The sequence below is a fragment of the Rhipicephalus microplus genome, chromosome 7 (genome assembly GCF_043290135.1).
Source record: "Rhipicephalus microplus isolate Deutch F79 chromosome 7, USDA_Rmic, whole genome shotgun sequence".
NCBI lineage: Eukaryota > Metazoa > Arthropoda > Arachnida > Ixodida > Ixodidae > Rhipicephalus > Rhipicephalus microplus.
The window spans coordinates 50822754-50841882 of NC_134706.1; the positions used below are offsets into that span (position 1 = coordinate 50822754).

The 19129-nt window shown below is 45.3% G+C and overlaps 1 protein-coding gene and 1 long non-coding RNA gene across 5 annotated transcripts in view; one reads left to right on the top strand and one right to left on the bottom strand.

The window, feature by feature from the left end:
* The window catches only part of LOC142767455 (uncharacterized), a 326266-nt gene that overhangs the window by 202148 nt on the left and 104989 nt on the right, over positions 1–19129 (top strand). The gene's annotated exons all lie outside the window — the stretch shown is intronic.
* The window catches only part of LOC119179754 (putative sodium-dependent multivitamin transporter), an 84604-nt gene that overhangs the window by 19025 nt on the left and 46450 nt on the right, over positions 1–19129 (bottom strand). For all 4 annotated transcript variants that reach the window (XM_075869154.1, XM_075869155.1, XM_075869156.1 and 1 more), the window contains exons 6-10: positions 18140–18207; positions 7464–7621; positions 4736–4876; positions 4530–4659; positions 105–193 (exon numbers count right to left, since the gene is read on the bottom strand). In XM_075869154.1, the coding sequence (XP_075725269.1) occupies positions 105–193; positions 4530–4659; positions 4736–4876; positions 7464–7621; positions 18140–18207 (586 nt within the window). The remainder of the gene's footprint in view (positions 1–104; positions 194–4529; positions 4660–4735; positions 4877–7463; positions 7622–18139; positions 18208–19129) is intronic.

Consider the following 19129-nt stretch of genomic DNA (forward strand, 5'->3'; position numbering starts at 1 on the left):
TGACGGGCCTAGTTTAAATGTTGTGGGCGACGACGTGCATGGTTTTCTTATGCTTTAAAAATATTTTGCTTTATAATGAAGCTTTCTTGAACCGACACGCTCACCTTGTTGTGGCACCCAAGAGACCCGCGAGAAACAGACCTCGCATTGCTGTGACCTCAGAAAGGCTCTGTTTTAAGTAGTAAGGCACAACCTGGAAACAATAGAACTTTATTGTCGACACACTGAGTCATACAGCAGATAAAGTGTTGCAGCAACTTTTCGTTATCTGTTATATAACACGAGAAAGTCCATTTTGTTACTTTATTACGCATTAAAAACGCTGAAAATAACATAGCCGCTGCTTTGTTTATTTTTCAGTGACTACTTTCTGGAAGTGTAACTACGCTTGGACTAAGTTTACCTGTGACTGTGCTCTGAAAGCGAGTCACTGTTAAATCTAGTGCTCCTTTGAAGCATATGTCAGGTGGGTGCACCAAAAGCGTTCACATCTAAGCCCTTCATTTTGTAAGACCAGTCGCACGTGCAAGTCACCCCACGAGTCACAAGCTACATTGTGAACACAATATACGAGGTATATGTGAGCTCTGGCTTCCACAAGGGGACGCTAGAGCCCGGCGAAAGAATCGACCATTTCTTCACGGCCCTGCCAAACAGGGTGCGCAAGTGCAATTGTCCGTCGCGTGTGGTCGAAGAGCATCTTGTTTCTGACCGTTTCGTCGTCTGTTTGCTTGACTCTCATCTCTCGGACAAACTGAGCCGCACCCCGAGCCACTTCCGGAACGACACACTCGTGCAAGCCCGTCAACACGAAGCCGCTGAGTGCTAAAAGCAGCACGTGACTTTCGCCGCTGGCCAAGCGCTGTCAGCGTCTCACGTCGACGTGGCCACTTCTCGTAAGCGAGCGCAGCGTCCAAGTGGACGACATTACAAACGGGACTCTCGCAAGAAGAGCCAAAGCAGCGAGGCTTCGGAAGTTTCGAGAAGCGGCCATGGCACGCAGTGTCACTTTTTTGGTCACTTGTTACATCGACGCTTGGACTGCCCAGCTGCCCAAGTGATTCGTAGTCAGTGCAAAAAGCGAGGCCACTTAGCCTTGGTGTGTCGCTTGAAGATGATAATGGTGGGAAATTTTTCAAAGTAGTCGGGTTTAGGAACACTAAGCCAAATACACTTTAAACGAGTAGAAATAACCAGGAAGAGGCTAACTGATTGGTGAGTGCAATTACGGGGTGAGTGCGATTCATTCCTTCAACACATAAAGACGGTACCTAATTTTAGGGCTAGGTGGCATTAGCCGCCGCCGAATTTAAAGGGCGTAGCCGGACACATCCATTCATCTTCGAACTTATCACTACATGGTGCAGAGGCGTGCACTGCATTTGAGAGGTCTCTGCATACATACATACATAGATACATACATACATACATACATACATACATACATACATACATACATACATACATACATACATACATACATACATACATACATACATACTTACAGACGCACGGACGGACAGAAGCAAGAACGAACGGACAGATGGAAGCACGGAGAAATGGACAGAAAGACGTATGAGCGCATGGACGGACAGACAGACAGACAGACAGACAGAAAGACAGACAGACAGACAGACAGACAGACAGACAGACAGACAGACAGGCAGACAGACAGACAGACAGACGCACGCACGCACTGAAGGGCAGACAGGCAGACAGACAGGCAGACGCACGCACGGAAGAACAGACAGGCAGACCGACCGACAGATTGACGGACGCATGGACGGATGGATGGAAGCAAGAACTAATGGACGGATGGACAGATGCTGCGCCTCACTCATCATAATTTACTCTGTAGCTAAACTGTGATTGTTTTATTCGGAAGTTTTCCTTGGCAAACTGCGGTGACTTTGAGCGTATCTATCTATCTATCTATCTATCTATCTATCTATCTATCTATCTATCTATCTATCTATCTATCTATCTATCTGTCTATCTACCTATCTATCTATCTATCTATCTATCTATCTATCTATCTATCTATCTATCCATCTAGCCACCTACGACTTTTAGCTCTCCTGGCCATTTAGATAATGGTACCTATACCAAACTTGGTATCGCATAACATTACGTTATGAAAAATATATTAGACTTGTCATAACATGAAAGTCATGACATGTATATCATGAATGTCATGATTTACACTGCATTGTCCTGCAGCTCTTGCGGTGGTTTCGTTCACATGACATGTTGCAAAACTGGCATGGTAGGAAACGATTGCTTGGCAAACACAAGCGACAGACCCTAACGTTAAAATCATGACATGCGTGTCTTGTACTAACATGACTACCTTCCAAGCTCATGATGCGCTCGCGGCCGCTTCGCTAGCTTCCCATATGCCAAATTTAGTATTACGTGACGTCAATGGTTGACGAAGGTATGAGACTGATGCAAACATGATAATTGTGAGATGTGTGTCATATAAAAACATGACTACAAGTCACAGTCAAAGCGCCAATACGCTTTGGCGTGACACGGTGCGCGTGCTCGCCGGCGTTCATTTCGTCACGTCACGCCGGCGTTGCCATGCTAGGCGCCGGTCCTGCCATATACTCGCAGGCGCGCGCCGCAGTATACGTCGCTTTGACGCATGCACGTTTCAACGCGTCCAGCATCCCTCCGTCAAGAAAAGAGGGAGGCGCAGTGTTGTCTGGGTAATGCATCGACACGAAAGGCAGCATGTCGCAATTCGCACCGGTTGCCGTCGGGTCTCGCTGGTGGACGCTGGTCAACACCACCTAGAATATCAATAGTCTAGGTGGTGTTGCGCTGGTCGCGCCGGTCGCGCCTGGCGTCAGGATATGGAGTGCTCGCGTTCTGCTAACGCAGCGTCGCTGTGCCCAGCGTACCCGCCAAGGAGGATTAAAGAAAAAGTGCCTCCTTGGTACGCGCGCGTTAACGCTACATTTGAGTATAAAGGGCACTTCATGATGTACTCGTGGCCGTTTCTCTAACTCCACCTATACCAAATTTTGTGTTGCGTGACGTCAATGGATCCCAAAATATGTGACTGGTGCAAACATGATAATCCTGACACGCATGTCATGTAAGAACATTACAACATACCACGCTCATAGCAGGCTCACGGCCGTTTCGATAGTTTCACATATACTAAATTTGGTATCAGGTGACGAGAATATCTGACGAAGGTAAACGACACATACGAACATCATAATCATGACACGAAAGTCATGCACGGCATCATTTACCTCCACCTCGTAACGTTATGTTGATTTTAAAGTGATTGTGTAAATTTTAAACCTTTCTCATTCGGGCTTCGCATATCACCGATTCCCACTGTACGTAGGATCTGCCAATTTTTCAATCAAGGAACTTGCCAGCTGACGCAGCCTGCTTTGGTGTTGCGAGGCGAGAAAGAAGGAAGCGTAGGAGAGAAGAGAAAAATGACGCGCATGCGCAATGGGTGTCTAAGCGGCGTGGAGAAGAATGCCTAAAGAATAATGAGGGGGAGCGAGCGTAGTTCAGCAGACTCTCACTCCGTCGGTGTTTCAAGACAACACATGGGAAGCGTAGCAGAGAGGATAGAAGGGGAGCGGACGGGTGGCCACGCCGCACGCCGAGTTGAGATCGATTTTAAGCTGCTCCGCATCTAAAAATTTCAAACGACAGTCCGCGCTGTGCCCTTGCTTCTGGTCCTTTCTGTCTTCTAGTTTTAATGCGACAGCGTTAACGAGCTCGTGTCACTGAAAACCTGCCGCCGGCGTCGGCTCCGCTGGTTGTGACGGAAAAATCAAGTTACCGAGATAGCCGTGAGAGGCTGCTACCTGTCCACGCGTTCGCTCAGGATCACACTGAGAAAGCCGCGCATTCGAAGAAAAAATAGTGTTCAAGACAACGAGGCGCGGTAGTTTCTTTGCCCTGCCTCCTCTGCCTGCTTAGCTTCCAGTGCTTTCGTCAAGACGAGAGTAGAGATAATGAAACTACAGCATGCAACAAACCTTTCCACTCGCACTCGACAGATTCTTAAATCTTTTGCGGCGTTGAATTCGTGAGGCAATAAGCTCTTCTATTGAAGTCATTTCATGGTTACTTGAAAAGTGTAACAGGGCCCCTTTAACGCATTTTGTTCGTTAGGTGTCACGACGAAAACGAGACCATTCCGCGAAATAGCGCGGGCTGGTCCAGCCTATAGTGTGTGCGTGTTAGTGTGGGTGAGTGTGTATGTAACAAAACATATGAATAAGTATGAACTTAGCAGTTGAAGGGTGCACTAGAGGCCGAATTTCGCTATCGCGTTCAATTCTTAAAGATGAAACTAAAGGGTCCCCCAATTTTAACCTCATTCTTGTCACACCGTAACAACATTAACCGTCACACTTCATTATTATTGTTCTGTGTCGCATCTGTTATAATCTCTCAACAACACACTTATTACAGCTTTCGTAGGCCATCGTAGCCTACTTAGGGCTCACAGCTCTTCGTTTGAAAGAAAAATATAGCAAAGTCACCTGATCATAGTTCTTGATTGCTCCCGACAGCAGTGGGTCGCAGTCTCTGTACCAATAAATTATGGTCCCGCCCGCAACTCCGATGACGAAGAAGAAGAATACCACGAACACAGAACTGACGACAGCTATTCTGAAGAAAACAAAAGATTACACAAAGCTGAATCATTACAGTACGGCTGCAGCATAAGAGAAAAAAATGCATGTACCTCTTGGCGTCATGTTCCGACCTCGCAGCCATAAATCTCTGCACAACCATTTGATCGAATCCGACACGAACAAAAATATACGGCAGACCTCCGATGAAACAACTCCATATGTTTTCGTCGAGCGTCAAGTTCAGGTTCGCCCTGTGGAATACAGGTTAAAATATATGTGCAGATGGGTTAACAACACTTTAAATTTTATTGCAATTTTGAAACACTTTTCAGATTTCAAAGTGTGCTCGGTGAACGCCCGCATGTATTGAGACAGGGTCGGTTAGAATGGAGCGCCATGCGCGCGTATCTCTTCCATGTAGTGCACGCATCTTCCATGTAGTGCACGCATCTTCCATGTAGCCGGACCAATATGCGCCCGTCCACGAACGGGCGCATATTGGCCCGGCTACATGGAAGATGCGTGCACTCTATTGGCTGACGAGGGGTGTGACCGGCGTCGCCAACGTTCCCGCTATGCGCCGCCATTTGAGGGCACGGACGGAATAATGGACGGACAGGAGTATGAAACATCATAGGATTTCGGTTTAAAAGGGCACCTTTTAATTCGTGTTTACAAGTATACATTGCATTGGTAAGTGGGTAAATGTTGCCGAGAAATCAGTGAATCTTCCACGTTGCCTAAATTGTAAATTGTTTTCAGATCTTCACTATAGCTTTTAACTTGGTTATTATTCGCCTACTTTATGAATAAGGGTTTCATTTTGAAGATGCCGAAAAGTAAAAAAAAAATAAAAGCCGATTATGTTGCGCTCTCGTTTTGCCTGTGCTTACAACAATTGTATGCCAATTCTACCGGGAGCCAGATACACAGGGACGTTGAGGCGATTGCGCTGAGGTCAAACAACCTTTGGCTCACGCGGTTAGAAATCGTTATCCACTACATGGCTACAGTGCCGCTGGACTTCGTCGCTTTTCTAGATCATTTTATCTTTCTCTAGCACCAGGTAAAGTGTTGCTTACGTATTGCCTATATTACTGAAAAGTTTACCATCTGATAAAGCGTGTAAATGAATTTCTGGACCTAATAAAGTGATTCATAACTTGGTTCATTATGGGGGCTTCACGCGCCAATGTGTCTCAATACCTACTTGTTTACCCTTATAGCCCTGTGAATGTAGTGAATGTGTGAATGTAGTGTAGTGAATGTAGTAATTCGGGACATATCATTAAAGTAATCCTAATATCGTACCAACTGTAAATTTACCATGCATGCTCAGGTATTAAAGGGCAATATCACGAATCTTTTAGTAATGTGCGAGAAGGTGTGTAGTAGCGTTAATTTGTTTTAATAAACTACACAGATACCGCCACATGCTTGCATGAAAAATAGGAAAGCATTACAATGAACTTCAGATAAGGTGCACACAAGTCAGCTTTGCGAAGAACACACCGAAAGGCTCTTCCCTTGCCAAAAGGCTCTTCCCTTGCCAATCTTGCTTACAGCTTAATGAATATAGCTTTATGTTTTTGAGTGGTTGCAGTACTAGACACTGTGCCCTTGTCTGTGTCCTCTCTGGGTGTGTGTATTTCTGCGCTTGTTTCATCATGAATTTTTACCAACACGCCCAACTGGTAGTCATCCTAAACTGTGTACTTACATTGCACTGTGAAAAGTCTTATTAGTCTCCCTCTTTTATCAATTTACAAGTTCTTTTGCACTCAGGTGTATGCAATGTTATCACTTTCCTTTTTTTACAAATACTCTTGTGAATATTTTAAAACGAATATTCTGGGTGGGCAATTTTCAATGCGCAAGATTGATCTCTAGTGTGCCGCAAACGATTCAAAGAAAATCTGCGGGTTTTCTTGCGATTTAATGGACGTCACTTGCTACACATCTACAATTACGACTGGCGCCGCCGCGGTGGTGTAATGGCTAAGGTACTTGGCTGCTGACGTGCTGGTCGCGGGATTGAACCGCGGCTGCGGTGGCTGCATTTCCGACAGAGTCGAAAATTCCGTAGGCCCGTGTGCTCAGATTTACCTGCACGTTAATGAATCCCAGGTGGTCTAAATTTCCGGAGACCTCAACTGCGGCGTCTGTCATAAATTATTATATGGTGGATTTGGGGGGTTATACCCCACATAACAATCATTATATTTATGACTGGCTTGATTCCACAGGAGCTGAGTTTCAAAACTATGGTTTAATTTTGCAGATTATCTGCGAAGACAAGGCATTTCCTCGCTCTCAAAAGCAACAGATAAAACGATCACATAATTTAAGTTCAGAATACTGAAATTATTTCACATCATTTTATCAAGCTAACACACCCATTTTCATAACCAGTTATGTCCACTATATGAAGTTTGTGTTACGTACTGCCTATATTATCTCTTTTCATCGATGAGTTCCCTCAAAAGTGATATTTTCATAATCGAATTTACGCTGCCTCTTGAGTGACGGATAACGAGTTTTCAATATTTCCCTAGTCCACAATATTACACTGCTGAAAAGTATTACAAACTACAAACTATACAAGAAAAGTATGATGATACTATAAAACAAGTCATTTTAAGTTTCAAAGTAATTCAAACAGGTAAAATATTGAGATCACGTACTGCCAGCACACTTGTCCCAAAACAAAACCTCAAAATCAACAATAAAGATTTTGTAGATCACTCACCTCCTCACACAAAACTTGAACTACCATTTTGTCATTTCACAACTTATCGTATCTGCAAACGGCTTCATGGTTTTCTACGCATATCTCACCTGAACATGTACTCTGTCACGTTGAGATCGCTCATGGACCTTAGCGCTGGCTCTACATGGTTGGAGTCATATAGCACTTTCCCAATTATTGTCAAGGGCGCTAGAAACATGACAAGCGCTTGAACACAGTCGGCCCAGACTACACCACGGAGTCCACCCTGAATGAGAGATAAAATGAAAGCAAGATAATTGAATATTTGAGTAAGTGTAGCTATAAGCTGTTATCTTTTGGTTATTGATACTTATTTCTACTACTCGAATCGTTATGACATAATTGCTGTTCTGTGGCCTAACTACATTCTAGAGTGACTACTGCCCTTGGTAAAATAAAAACATGGGTAAAGGTTTTCGAAAAAAAATTGTATTGCTCTAGATTTTTTCAGTTGTTCAATGCCATCAAGACAAATAGTTTTTTTTAACTAGGAAGTTACATCCAAATCCTGACTTCATTTTTGACTGTCATTAAAATACACTTGAACTGGCACTTTTAGTCATTAGAGCCTCGTTCAAACGAATATGTCTGAATCAAATTTTTTTGAAAGAGCCAATACTTCCCAGTCCTGACTATCTACATACTAACTAGCGAGGCCTATCTGCTAATTAAAAACAATCACAAAAAAGGGCGTCGCCAATTTCATCTTTATTGCTCATCGTTAGTGCCCTCGTGAATGGAGCGCATGTATTATGCATATTAGAGTTGCAGGTGGTGGTGGTGGTGGTGGTGGTGGTGGTGGTGTTGCAGCAGGCAAGGGTTAGCCTGGCCTGCGTGGCCGGTAACTGTACCGCCTGAGCATCTCCAGAATTTGGAAAATGTCACCACGTGTCAGACAGCCAGTGTCTCGCAGGAAGACCAACAAAATTCTTTGCACGTTCCTCCTAGTTGCCACTGGTCCTTCAGGAAAGATGACGTCATCAACTGTCCGGTGCCTATGACAGACAGCCTTTTCGCAAGGTGCGGATCATCGCTGCTTTTTGCACATCAAACTGTGGGCAAAGCCAAATGAAATGTTCAATATCCCCGACGTCACCACAGAAGGCACAGAACGGGGAAGCGTATCTCCCAGTCTTGAATGACCAGGCCGGGGTGTATGCGGAGCCGGTTCTTATGCGGTACAACAGCGTCGCTTGTTCACGAGAAAGTGAATAAATTACACATGCTTGGTGTGAAAACCTGTAGATCACCTTAAAATGATTGCGTATCACAACTTTGTTGTTCTCATAAGTCTTGGAAGTTCTTACTTTTGGAAACGATGTACGTGCTTTGCATGCAAGGGCATCAGCCTTTTCATTGCCCTCAATGCCAACGTGGGATGAGATCCACTGCAAGGTAGGCCACAATGCAGTCTTTGTAGTGCCGATTTGGAGTCCGTCAGCACTACAACATATCGTGCAGAAAAGAATCGCAATTTTCGCAAAGCCGCCGTGATTGCAGCGCTTTCTACCATTGTGGACAAAACCACGCGATCCAGGTGTCCCACCCATGACACGCCAAGGCAGGGTATGCAGAAAGCCGCTGCGCAGCTATCCGTTTGTGTGCACATTGATCCGTCGGTGTACACCTGTAGGTGGCTGCGGTACATGGTGCTCAAGTGGTCCAGCGCCAGAAATTTTGCTTCCGTGGTGGGAATGGTGCGCTTCTTTGGTAGACTGGGTACGCTGAAGTTACATGCAACATCCACAAAAGACCTTGGCGGGTTCATAGGGCGCCGTTTAGGCAGTTTCAAGCCTAAATATCGAAATGTGTTTAGTGCCGCGTTTAAATGTGAGCCAGTTCTTGCTCTTAGCCGCCGAAGAAGTGCCGTGTCTGCGAAGGACTCACCCAGTCTTGACAGCTGCGTCAATAAGGCCTGAGATGCCAAAAGGCGGAGCGGAAGAGACTCGACTTCATTGGTGACATTCGTGTTTGAAGCCGCCTGTGGGACTCCCATCGCCAAGCGAAGACCCTTTCTGTGCACTGTCTCTAGGCGTTCGAACTGGCTTGGTGATGGTGATATCAGGGGCAGCTGATAAAGAATGCGGCTTGTTATAAGCGCATCCTTCAATTTAAGCATGGACATGGGATTGTTGCCCCAACGAACCCCTGCCATGCGACGAAGAGCGTTGATCCTTTGCACTGATGCAGTGACTATACCATCAACCGCACGTCGCCATAATAGCTTGTTATCGATGGTAACGCCCAGGAAACGGACACTTGTTGCACAACGAATTGAGTGGCCTCGAATATTCAGCGACAGACGTGTTGACTTCCGTCGCGCTCCCGGGAAGAGCATGAAGGCCGATTTTTTCGCTGATAAAGATAGGCCAAGTGTCAAGTGATGCTCAATGATTGAAATAGCGCTCTGTGCTATCCGGGCCAAACGTTCGTGCTGGTACCCTGAGATCCAAATGCAGATGTCATCGGCGTAGATGGATATTTTAACTGCTTTCAGAGCTAAGTGCAGAGTGTCAGGAAGGCTGGCCATGACACCGTTAAAAAGCAAGGGAGATAGAACACTTCATTTCATTTATTGCATCCTTAAAGGCCCGAGGGCATTACATAAGGGGGGGGGGGCAAAAAATACGCTGTGAGTGTGTATAATTGAAGTTGAACAAATTATTATAAACAGTACAGTTCTAATATCGTAGTTTGGTCAAAAATGACAACAAAAATGAATCAAATAACACACAAAAGAAACGCTTTGGCTGGGAATTAGAGTACAAACAACTAGGCACAAGCAAATTATACATACAGTACGTTGGTAGAATATATTTACAGCCACGGGTTAATGGGTGGAATCAAAGTGGGATTCCAATTTCGTGCGGAATGATGTGCGGTCCGGTGTGGCAACAATGGTGTCGGGAAGGCGATTCCAGAGTGTTATTGCTTGGGGGAAAAAGGAGTCGTTCATTGCGGATGTACGGCCGTTGATTCGTGCAATGGGGTTTGAATGGTTAATGCGCGAAGAAGTTCTGTTTGGGGGCTGTAAAAGTTCGTGTTTTGATTGGGGTCGGAAAAAGAAACTGTGGACGAGGCATAGGCGCGAGATGAGGCGGCGCGACGCGAGTGATGGCAGTTCAATTGATTGTTTTAGGGCGGTGACGCTGATTTCTCTGGAGAACTCTGAGGTTATAAAGCGGGCAGCGCGGTTTTGAACTGCTTCTAGTTCGCTAACGAGGTATGCCTGGGATGGATTCCAAATGGACGATGCGTATTCGAGCTTTGGCCGTACGTATGTTAAATATGCTAGTTTTTTAACGTCAGGAGATGCTGATTTGAGGTTACGGCGCAGAAAACCAAGCGTACGCAGAGCGCTTGGTTTTCTCTCTGTGTTCTTGTGGAACACAGAGAGAAACGCGTCTCTCTTCCCTCGTTACATTTCCAAGCTTAACACGGACACAGCGGTCTCTGATAAATTCATGTACGCACCGAAGAGTATTTTCCGACACACCCATGGCTTGGAGCCCGTTCACGATGCCTGCCTGAAGCACACAATCGAATGCCTTGGCAACGTCCATGAAGACGGCGAGTGTCGAGAGTCCGCTGACGTGGTGGTGCTCGATGTGGCTTAATAGGTCCAAAACACTGTCCTGGGCACTCAGTCGTGGTCAAAATCTGGTCATACACGATGGCCATTGCCTTCTTTGTTCAAGGTACCAAGTTATTCTTGTACATAGTAATCTTTCCATCAACTTAGATACGCACGATGTAAGAGATACCAGTCGATATGACGCAAGGCTCGCAGGATCCTTTCCGCACTTTAGGACTGGCACCACCCATGCTATCTTTCAAACAAATGGGATCTCTCCCGTGCTCCAGACATGATTAAATATGTCCAAAAGGGCCCTTTTTCGCTTATAAGGCAGATTTGTCAGCATTTGATTGCTGATCAAATCGGGACTCACGGCACAGTGTCTTCTTAATTTGCTAATTGCCATATCTAGCTCTCGAAAGGTGAATGGCGTATTCACCGTGTGAAAAAACTGGGGTGACAGAGGAATCGCCGCTCCTGCTGATCTACCAGATGTGTACACGTCTGCGAAATCCTCTGCAAGGGTTTGCAAATCTCTCCCTAGTTTCAAAGTGAGTGCTTCGAATGGCCTCTGTGTTCGGATCTTTCTAGAAAGACTATTTATTACTGCCCATATTCTTGTCATAGGCGTAAACGTTGATAAACTCTCACAGAAAGCGGCCCATTCATTTCGTCTTAATTTTTTTGTATGGCGATTAATCGCAACGTTTAACCTGTTGTATTTGGTCTTCGCAGACGGATTTCCTTTTGTTCTCATTATTTTCCGCTGCGCCCGTCTACGTGCTGCGCAGAAATTCTTCAATTTCCAGTCGGGAGCAGGAAAATGGTCGGACAGTTTCAGCAACGAAGTCGCTGCTCACTTGCTTTGCAACATATCTGTGAACAGCTCACCAGTGGATTTGTCCAACGCTTCTCTGTAGGTGTCCCATCGTGTTACACTGCAGAATTGTCGACCAGCAGTTCGAAATCCCAGGATATTGGTGAAGATGGGGAAATGATCGCTGCCCATCCTGTCTGGAGCCGTGGTCGATGATACCGAAAGGTCCGTGGAGTGAAGTACAAGGTCTATTGCACTCCATGAATCTGGTGGCCTGAAAAATGTAGGTTTGCCATCGTTCGCCACACATAAGTCGGCAGCATCTGCAGCTGCTAGAAGTTCCTTGCCTCGAAAATCTACACTCTTATCTCCCCGGAGTGGATGGTGTGCATTAAAATCACCACAGATTATTCGAGGAGCGGGACATCGAGTGCAAAGGTCCTTTAGTAAAGTCTCAAGGAGGCCTTTTTTCGTGGGCTTATGTACACCGATACCACACTTTGTCTTCGGTTTCCCAGGCACACTTGCACAGCAGCGACTTCCAGTGAGTTAGAACAGAGGTCTTGCACAGGTAAGTCGACGTGAGGTCTTTCCCGCCTTATGTATATCATTACGCTTCCATTTGCAAACGACGTTATGCTCGGGTTGCCATGTTAGGTGTACCCTGGGAGCGTCCTTGCATTCGGTAGACCAGCTTCGGAGAGGGCTAGAATCGGTATCGGAATGTCGCGCAGGAAAAGGTTGAGTTCGCACAGACGTTTTAGAAGACCGGCGCAGTTCCATTGCATTATTAAGGGCACTTTTGAAGGACAAAATAGACCAGGTGGTCGAGATATAGCCATTATTCTACTGTGTGTATGTGGAAGCAGAGCAAAGTAACACTGACTCTAGAGCCAGGACTGCTTCCAACATGTCCTTCGTTGAACTCGCAGGCATCTTAGCGACTTGTGAACGTAGTGCGGTGAACAGGGCGTGAATAACGTGCTCGAGGTTTTCTTGCTGTTTGCTTCCAGATGGTACTTGAGGTGGGCTCAGTGCATCAGCGTAGGTGCGCTTGGCGGACTCTTTCTTGATATATTTCTCACCAGCATTGAGCACTTGCTTTGACTCAGTACCAGCTCTTGTCGGATTTAGGCACGGAAAATTTCCTGCGTACTCGTTATAAAACCGCCATGTTGTGGCGCACCGGACGTCTTCTTTGTAAGCGATGGTTCGTTCACAGTCTTCGGGCCAAGAACAAACGTCTTAGTTATTCGCTGCGCAGCTGTTCGTGCTTGACATCGGCAGTTTGTACACACAAGTTTTTCTTTACTTGTACAAGTCCTAAAGTCATGAGGCCCCCCACAGCGCTTACACATTTGTTCCCCACGACATTGCTTAGCAACATGTCCAAAACGCTGACATTTAAAACAGTGTGGCGGCGTGTCCACGTAGTCTACCAGCTCGTGTCTGGTGAAGCCAAGGTTGATCTTCTCTGGACGTTCCGAATTGGGAGCGAATGTGAGAACCACAAAGTCAGTGTGCCTTGATTCCCACTCGGAGGATGAGGTTTGGACTCGTCGTATGATTATTCTTGCGTGGTATACTCTCTGAGGTCTCAGGTGGGTAAACAGCTCTTCGTCCGAGTACCGTCTTGTGACCCGTTTTATAATGCATGTATTTTTCATGTAGATGTGTGGTACACGGGCAGATATGGCAAGGCCGCAGCTAGTGTTGGTCTCTAGAAGCTTATCAGCTTGGTGTTCTGTCTCTATATTCAAGAGCAGGGATCCCTGTGCTGTGAAATGGCTCTTAACTGGGGCTCCACCGAGTATCGTTTCAATTTCCAAGTATAGGTCAATAGGATTCACTTGCCTCAAGTTAGCTCCGACGGATGTTGGAGCAATTAACACAGGAATGCCCACCGTTCTGTCTTTGCGATGTCGCACAAGGCGGATACCACCCTCGTCCATGTCTAGATCTGTGAGGTTCGCCCCGTTGTGGTCCCCAACGACAGTTGATTCGTCCTCTGATTCAATGCTATGTTGTCGCTTGCAGTCAGGTATGCTTGCACAAACCGGCTGGTGCTTCTGACCTGGTGTCACACTTTGGGAGGTCATGGCGGCGCTCTCCCTGATGCTTGTTTTGTTTCTTCTAGCACCGTTCGATGCGGCGGGCTGCGCAGCACTCGTCGGTCGCCGATACGGCAGGTACCTTTTCGAGTCATCCGACGTCTTGAGCAGTGCTGAGCCGTAATATAAACAAAAATAACAATAAATGCAGAGCTACTTAGCCAAGCAGCCACAGCTTCTTCGTCTTCTTCCTCCTATTATAGTTATAGTTGCAGGCATCGTGGTCTAAGTAGTGTACAAAATATGCCCACAGCCACTAGTATTTCATCCCCATGTAACCACTGCTGTTTTAGCTCGTTATTTTCACGCATCACTATTGACAAATTGATTTATATGTGTGGTTTAACGTCCCAAAACCACCATATGGTTATGAGAGACGCCGTGGTGGAGGTTTCCGGAAATTTCGACCACCTGGGGTTCTTTATCGTGCACCCAACTGTGAGCACACGGGCCTACAACATTTCCGCCTCCATCGGAAATGCAGCCGCCGCAGCCGGGGTTCGATTTCTCGACCTGCGGGTAACTCTTGACAAAGCCTAATTACATATTCCCAATAATTGATGAACAACTAGCATCTCTGCGACAGTTGCTATTGTAAGAGTTACTTTCATGAGCTTATATTTAAGAGAGCTGTAATCAGGCTTCCTTCGTCAAGCACTAGTGAACGCCAATTGATAAACGTGCAGTGGGAAACGATAACACACGTGAAGGTTTCACAAACTATTTGACTTAAAGATGAATGAGAGTACATGCAAGTAAAGGTGCTAAAAGACGCAAAAAGGATTTCAATGTAATGCGTACTCTAATTAACAGTCATTATTTGTTGTTGGGATACGAAAGAAGGTATTACGCTTTTATACACGAGGCTATCATTTCTTGTAAAAAGGGAATATGAATATAGTTAGTCTTCATTCGAACCCAGCACATTGCTTCGCTGAAACAATGAAACACATCCGCATTCGCTAAAATACCACACTTGCATGCGTTGAAGACAAGTTTTTACGTAGTTGTAGCGCTTATTGAGAACGTGTTTCGCTGTTTTGCTTTTGTCGCTGACTATGGTTGTTTCAGCAACTAATTATATTTTCGGAGAAGCACTCAATATTTCGTTGTGAATTCCAAATACAGATAACCACGAAGCAATTCGTCGTGTTGTGAGTACCTTTTATCCGTTCTAACATCGCAAATATTTTCTAATAGCCGAATGTGTTGAGTCGATCACTAACCTTCTACAGATAAAAACTGTCTGACTTTCAGCCATTTTATAAATTTCAAGCTAGAGAGGTCCACTGGACGTGTGCGGTGCAACAACGCCATTTTGCTGTTTGCATGAGGTGCTTAGCACAACGAGTAAGCTGCGAAAAATACAGAATATACACAGACACATTCCAACACTGGTTATGACAATTTGACACTACAAGAAATTGGCGACTTCTGATAGTGGCGCCATCTCTTGGTGGCAGCAACGCCAGCCTGCCATAAGTGAATGGGAAATCCGTGAGCAAAATCACATATCTTGAAAACAGCTGGTTATCCAAAGTGACTCCGAGTCACACACTATAGCAGAGACTCACTGGTACTTTTTGGTAAAGTTGCAGTACTACACTACGAAGCGTGTGATTTTCCAGCACAATTGACCACCCGTAGAAACTCATGGATCTTAAACACTTTGGAAAGTCATGCGGTTTAGTGCGACAGTGTGACCTTGCCAGACTGTTCAAATAGGGCTCTGCTTTTGCCATTAAGTTACGGCAGACTGTGATCGTGGCCAGCGAGAGATGGTACTGCAAGCAGGTGTCCAGGAATCCTGGCCATGTCTGCCTGCCTTTTAGGGGCGAAGCTCCTGTTTAGAAAAAGTTTATTCTTTCATAGGACGAAACAAACCTAAGAGACAAGCGTCTGTATAACAGGTACAATAACAAACAAAAGACAAAGCACAACATACACTACACATTTAAACTAAAGTGTCCAAGTCCGTAGTATGTCCATAGTCCGTTGTACTAATAACTGTACATATACTACGTAAATGCACTAATCACAATATGGACAATGTACATGATGATATATGTACAGAATTTACAAGACTTGGTGAAGATGTTCCTTATGGCGTGGCTTGTGCATCCCTCGTAGTACGCAACCACCAGTGGCACATACCCGAAATATCAGTCCTTACGATTTTGACCTCCAAGGTGGTTCCGGTGAGAGATTTCTTCTGTGCGTTGTTGAACAATAAAAGATAGTGCTCAATGCACACGTTAATGGCTGCTAAGGGAAAATGAGAGACAGGAGCATTCGGCCTTTAGGTAACGCGCACGCTGCGATCCCTATTAGCAGCTATTGGCAGGTACATTCAGCACAATCTGACAAGAAAGAGTTGCTACGTTATACTCGCTGGGTGTAACCTCCTTGGTTTTAGAAAGGTTTAGCGAGCGTTGGGCCGCATAGACATGAATACAGTGAAATAGTATATACCATGAACTCGAGGTGGTTAAAGGTGGGAAGTAAACCCGAAGCGCAAGCCGTAAGAAAGTGTGCATGTGCCACCTCCCGTTTAGTCCTTGAAATGTCCGCTGGATGGCGGTGCTTCTATTTGGAGAATATATGATGAAAAGGTGCGAGATGGCGGTACTTGGAGTGCTGAATAGATGGACGAACGGACACACAAACAAAGATGCATGGATGTACGCATGAACGGACGCAGGCGCGGATGCATGGACGAATGCAGGGACGGACGCACGAACAGACGCACGCACGGACGGGTGAATGGACGCATGGACGGTTACACAGACGTACGCAGGAACGGATGGAAGCAAGAACGAATGGACGGACGAATGCTTCGCCCCACTCCCCATCATTCACTTCGTGGATATGCTGCCATTTTTTCGGAAAGACCAAACTCTGCTTTAAAGTTGTTATTCGTTATTTACTATTATGCAATCATGCGGATCAACCCTACGATCAACCGATTTCATCCAATACTGACAATCATGCAGTACTAACCAGCATTCGCAAAATTGAATATGCTCGCCCTTAACGGACAGTCATATGCACAGGCGGGAAGATGGCGGCGTGAAGACATGATGAAAGCCGGCTAAACTGAGCCAGAGTCGGCATTTTTATACAACACACTTTATATATGGCATAGAAAATGACCTGAAGATTGAAATACATGCTTTCTTTTACCTATCAATCAATTCCTTCACAATTACTCGTATGGTGTGGGCGATAACTCAGCTATTATTAACCCTTAGTTACATTCATTTTCGGTCTCAGCGCTGGACGTACACACAGACGGCAACACAGGTATATTTTCCGAAGTTACCACCTAGAAAAAGAAAAAAAAACGTGCAGGTTTGCGTGCGACGCACAATACAATCACAGCGGAAGGTGGAAGAGTATAGCCTCACAAGATTTTTTTTAATCACTCTTGTGGCAACTACTGCACATGAGCTTGAATGGCACCTAGCGATACTAGGCCGTAAATCATGAGAAATTTTCATGTGATGTGGGAAGCACTCGCTATGCTATTGTTCATCAGTGTGCTACCAGCAACAAACATATTAGGCATTCTTTGGGCTTTGTTGAAGCTGTAGGTGATGATAACGTTCGAAAGTTATGGCTGAGCCTGCTGTGATGGGTTGAAAGTATTTAACGACCCACTCGCTACTCGATTGTCGTTATGTGACGCCTGGTAGCTACTTTATTGTTCTTAAGGGTACTATTGCACATGTTGGCGCATTTTTCACCCGCCTGCATAGGGTCTGTTTGCAAGAGTTTTAAGCGCAGACCTGGTTGCATGGTAGAAGACTGTGCTGCCGCGAAGAGTGCCGCGCTTCGAATATCATTGTATCTCTTAAGTTTATTTATTTATTTATTTACGTTTTTTTATTTCAGTGCGATAGTGATTAGTAACACCAGTGGGGGCAGCGGACAACTGCGGTGCTAGAATCCACCCTTCTTGTGGTCTCATAACACGTTTCACTGAAAAAGGGGTATATGTTTCACTGTATGAAAAAGCTCATCGTTGTAAAAGAAATTGATGCCAGGTGAATTTATTCGCATTCTTTTTTTAAAAACCATTACTATTTAAAACGACCAACAGCGACCTAAGATACATCTAGGTGATAAAGTGCCTAATCCCAAGCAATGACACTAATCGAATGCGCGCTTTGCGCCACAGAGTTTGAGCATATAAGGGCTGACGCTGTTTCTCCATGCTTACATGATTTCAATACTTACCAAAGCTGTGTATATCGTTCCCGCCACGCCGATTGCAATGTTGGAATATAGTAGTGGAACCGACAGCACTGAAAGTATGGAAAAATTCAAAGTTAGCACAGTGAAGTGCAGAGAGAATGCTCATATTTCGGGTTGTATTACGCGATCGTATTCACGCTGTATTGCACAGTTTGTCATTGTGTACGGGTGCGATGTACCAGCTCTGAGCACTGCTGACATGTTAAGATTTTATAATATATATATATATATATATATATATATATATATATATATATATATATAAGGGTGTGAGCTTTAACACGAACATTCTCCTCATATGCCTTGGCTACCGTTCGCAACCAACGCTCCTTCCGCACCTTCTCTGGCGTCTTGAATCCGAGAGGTCACGTGACGTTCCCATGATAAACCACTCTTCTGATTTTCGTATGTTGCTATTTCGCTTAATTGCACACTACATACTAGTGCCTCTCAGCCTGAAAAATTCGTACTTTGCTCGTAATAGTAAAATGTATTGCAAGCAATGAGCTTTGCGTTGCTTCATTACATACTCACTCTCACGCAAAGCTTAATGTATTCAGAAAACGGCCGCACAGCCCACTTGCACCGTTGATCTGTTTCATGAATTGCACAAACTTTCGTCACCAGCCTAGGTACGGAGCAGATTTGTTTTACAGCGAAAGCTGTTATGATATCACAACTCGGGTCTCACTAGCGCCATAGTTTTCCGCCGCCGCAACCGCCATCGGTGTCTGTAACCACATCGCCCACAAAAAAATGAAAACAAAACTAGCATTAATGACACTGTCGGTCTCGAAACAGGGCCCACTGATTGCCAGCCCAGTATTCTACCACTGAGTCACGCTGTTTTTTTTTTTGCTTTATTGCCTGTTTATAGCCGCGTACATCAAACCACAAGCAGGCCGGTGCTAGGGATAGGTTGGCAAACTTGCCTTAGGCAGGCTTGATGTCGGGAAATCAATCGTGTCAATA